This window comes from Phalaenopsis equestris, unplaced genomic scaffold (assembly GCF_001263595.1).
Source record: "Phalaenopsis equestris unplaced genomic scaffold, ASM126359v1 Scaffold000761, whole genome shotgun sequence".
Lineage (NCBI taxonomy): Eukaryota > Viridiplantae > Streptophyta > Magnoliopsida > Asparagales > Orchidaceae > Phalaenopsis > Phalaenopsis equestris.
In genome coordinates, this window is record NW_018165201.1 from 4360320 (window position 1) to 4364738 (window position 4419).

Here is a 4419-nt window from a genome sequence, read left to right on the forward strand (position 1 = left end):
ATTGCATGGCACAAGTCTTTAACCATATTTTCATTTCTAGTGGTCATAACCACCCTCTTTAGCCAATATTGCTTAAATGTCCCTTCAAAATTCCACTAAATGAAGTAAACTGTCACATATTGCCTCTGACGCTTAAGCGCGGGGCCTTTAGCACTTAGACGCGGCCTTCTCTGTTTCACGGGCGTTTAAGCGCGGGATCTGGTATAAAAATTTTATTCTTTTTCACTCTTTTTAGCATTCACATTTTTACTTGTACCTGAAAGAAAAACACACAAATACCTTCCATTAAAGCGTAATATCTCAAAAATAGGTATAAAAATGTGTTAAAAATACTATATATTTTAGGTGAATCACTGACAAGAATCTTCCGAATCTGGTTTAAACACCTTTTAGACTAAGTATATTTGAATACCTTACGACCCCACGATGACGGAGCCATAAAAATCTTGATTGCGTCATTTAAAAATTATTCAACCAACTAAATTTACAAATTTAAACATGATTTCATGCTAATTGTGTTCTGCTTTGCAGGCTTGTTGAAAACATGAAACAAATTACATTTTAAAGTTACTTTACATGTTATTAGGGCGTGCTAACTCTGTTTTGCAGAATGACCTTCTGAAGCAGAAAAGGTGAACCTCAAGTCAACAAAACAACAACAAAAATAAACAAAACAAAGCGAAGTAAATGCAGATGTTCTTAATAAACAAAATGAAAACAATAAAACAAAGACAAAACAACAAAACAACAAAACCAAACAACATAAATAAGACATAAACAAATTAAAATGACAAAACACAATAAAAACAAAATGACATTAACAAAAAAAAAATGGCAAAAGAAAACATCTAAGGTAGAATCAAATTCTTAGAAACCTATTACCCTAGGCTCAAACATTGATGTTTCTTTCCTTGATCTTGACATTAAATTTCTTAAAAGAATGAGGGTTAACGATAATCAAGTGTTTTTTGAGACAGTTTATACTGTCTGAGATGTAATTAACTTTAGGAGCTTGCTTTTATAGGAGAATGAAGAACTCGAGATAGGTAATATACCTATATCTCTGCTTATCAAGTTTTTCATGTTGTTTTCCTTATACGAGAATTTATTTTCTTGATAATGTTCACGACAATGGAAATCATCCCTACATTTCATTTTTTCTATTGTTTTCTATTTTTAGTCATTTTACTTCCTTCTCCGAGTTTCTTAACATCTGAGGATCCTTCACATAATCCAAAATAATAAGTTATTTCAAGAATAGGGCGATAAGATAGGTAAACAGAGTGGTGACTCGTCAACTATAACAACATCCAACAACACGAAGGAATTGTTCATGACGTAGTGACACTATTTCCGCGACGACATGCACTTATAATACATGGAAATTGAGACAGGAAATCTACATGACAATGGGTGGCTAAATGACTTGTACAAGATTAGACACAAGTGGTCCACTGCTTTTAATAAAGATGTTTTTGGGATGGGAATTTTATCCACACAAAGGAGTGAATCCACCAATAACATTTGTCATGGTGTCTCAAAGCCCACAAGTTCTCTTACAGATTGTTTTTTGGGTATTGAAAATGTAATGAGAACATGGAGACGCAACGAGAAGGATGAAGATTTCTAGTGTGATCAATCAATCAGAACTCCTATTACGAAGAGTAGTCCAATACTGAGGCAAGCAGCTGCATTTTACTCTAGGAAGCTGTATGCAATGTTCGAAGAAGAGTTTATCCATGGATCATGTGGTCTTGAATTGCATGCCTCCATAGATGATGAAACTGAATTTTTTGTCAAGAGTTTGGATGATCATAAGACAAACAGTATTTGGGCAGTTCATTTTGACAGCTTCACCATGAATATTCAGTGTAGCTGCAGGAAGTTCGAAATGATGGGGGTACTGTGTGCACACTCTCTACGAGTTCTAAATTTCTTACACATTAAGAAAATACCAGATAAATATCTGCTCCTGAGATGGTCAGAAAATGCAAAGAGGGATGTTTATAACAGTTCCAGATACATGCATCTGCAGCAGTCACAGTCCTCAAATAATATTCAAGGCGACCTATTATTCGAAGCACACATGCAGAAAGTTGCATATCAATGTACCCGGAAAGCAAAGGGGAATTCGGAAGCTGAGCAGCGCATGAAGGAATCCATGAAGAAATTATCATTGGACATTGAAAACATTTTGGTTGGTAAAGGTACTCAATCAGGAAGACAACAAAGGAAAAATAAAGCACCAGTCAATAATGAATCAAATATGAATGATCCAGCTAAAATGCGACCTAAAGGAATATCTAATGCCAGACTGAAAGGGTATTGGGAGAAAAATAAAAGATCAAAAGGTATGGATCAACAACTACAATCCATTTTATATGTTGTGCCACTTAATTTACCAAGTTTGATATGTATATATTTAGGCAAGCAAAAAATTGTATCAACAACCGAAGAACCCGAGACATCACAACGTCATCCACCCGCATGTTCATTACCCAATTTTCTAACACAGGTATAACTTTTCAGAATTTTTTTGGTTGTATTACTATGATTTCATGATTTAACAGTACATCGAAACACACATGCAGAATTCATTTCCTCCAAGGAACAGGGAATCCTACACTGCGATGATGACAGAATGCCTCAATGAGAAATCAATCCCTCAGTGGTAATGATCTTAAGGTATTCCAAGACATGTAATATTTTAAATTATTAAGTTAGTTGCATCTTGCAAGTTTGTCCTTCTTGAGGTATTCCTGCATTTCATCGAGTCTTCCTGCATTTAAAACTTTGTATGATGTAAAAGTTTGTTCGATGAATTTCTACAGGTAGGCTGTGAGGACCCGAATCAACAGATGAGGTAGAACGACAGATTTACTGGAACGTATGGCTATGAGAACCCGAATCAGCACATGATTTAGAACAGCTACTGGAGGTCCTTTTGGAAGGCTATGAGAGCCGGAATCAACACATGATTGTTCAACCCTGATCAACACATGGTTGATGAATTACTCCAGCTCTTCTTTTAAATTTTATGTATGTTGGATCAGCTTTAATAATGAAACATTATTGTATTATTCTCCAATCTTGGTCTGGAACGTATGTTATTTATGTATCTGTTATGTATCTGCTTTGCTGTATTTCTAAACTCAGGAACGTATGTACAGTTTATCAATTATGTATCTGCTTTGCTGGGTTTCTAAACTCTGGAACGTATGTTATTTTACAGATCAAGTTATCTTATATACACAACTTTGGAAAAAATTAAATTTTACCTATACAACACAAAAAATGTAACAGTATAAACGAATTAACATAGCAAAAATGATTTTAGTATATGTTTAATCTGCACCCACAAAAATCTATTAGTATAAACGTTTTTTATTAGTATAAACGTTATATTTTACAGACCCACAAAAATCTATTAGTATAAACGTTTTTTATCCACATTACATATCCACTTATTGAAAACCATAAAATTATATACCATAAAATTATACCATTACAGATAAATGACCATTGCAAATCATAAAATTATACCATTACAGATAAATGACCATATTTTCAATTCAGTTCCCACTCCCTTCTCATTTCGTCTCCTTCAATTACTTCATTTATACCATTACAGCCTTATTGACTTCACGATAAGTGATTTTCAAACAGTGTTTCACGATAAGTAATCATCCTGCCATCAAATAGCCACAGCAGTATCCACACTTAATAAAAGACTTGGAAATCATCTCTCATGAGATCAATGTAGCCACAACCCAACTACATGAAAAGCTAGGAAATTTCCCAGAAAGCATGAGCTTCAAAAAGCTGCAATTCATTCTGCAGTACAAAATTTCTCAGAAACTCCTTATAACCTATTTACGCTGGTAAAAAAAAAAACACAGAGTAAGAATTCGTATTCGAAAGAAGGGATTCGTTTCCTGTGTCCCTTCCAATTACAGATAAATAACAAGTATTCCCTTTTAAAAAACTGCAATTCATTCTGCAGTAAGCGTACAACTTGCCATTCCCATTACAGAAGCATAACATTTTTGTGTACATAGTAACAAGAAATGATAGCCATTAATAAACAGTTGTGGCCATTCCCATTACCATAAAACTGATAGCTCCCACAGATTGGGACGAAAATCTGATTCAGCTCGGTAATCAATCGAATTAAGCATGCAACAATCAACCAGGTCCTGCCATAAAACAACAACATAAATAACAAGAAATAAACAGTTGTTGTTAGTATAACCCTGAACTCTAATTAGAACAGTTCCATAATGTCTGCTACAGAAATTCTACCCTGCAATCAGAAAGTTAATGTTGACATTCATTAAATCACTTAACATGAAATGTACATTAATGAAAACAGCAGAAATAAAAAGCATGAGACTATAGTGTCATTAGTATTTCACATCA

The 4419-nt window shown here is 34.1% G+C and overlaps 1 protein-coding gene across 1 annotated transcript; it reads left to right on the top strand.

Moving 5' to 3' along the window:
* Nucleotides 1–1680: 1680 nt before the first annotated feature.
* Nucleotides 1681–2675, top strand: LOC110030829 (protein FAR1-RELATED SEQUENCE 9-like). Its single transcript, XM_020733756.1, has 3 exons — nucleotides 1681–2351; nucleotides 2427–2515; nucleotides 2571–2675. The coding sequence occupies exons 1-3, from the start codon at nucleotides 1718–1720 to the stop codon at nucleotides 2673–2675; spliced, it is 828 nt and encodes a 275-aa protein (XP_020589415.1). The 5' UTR covers nucleotides 1681–1717.
* Nucleotides 2676–4419: the final 1744 nt, after the last annotated feature.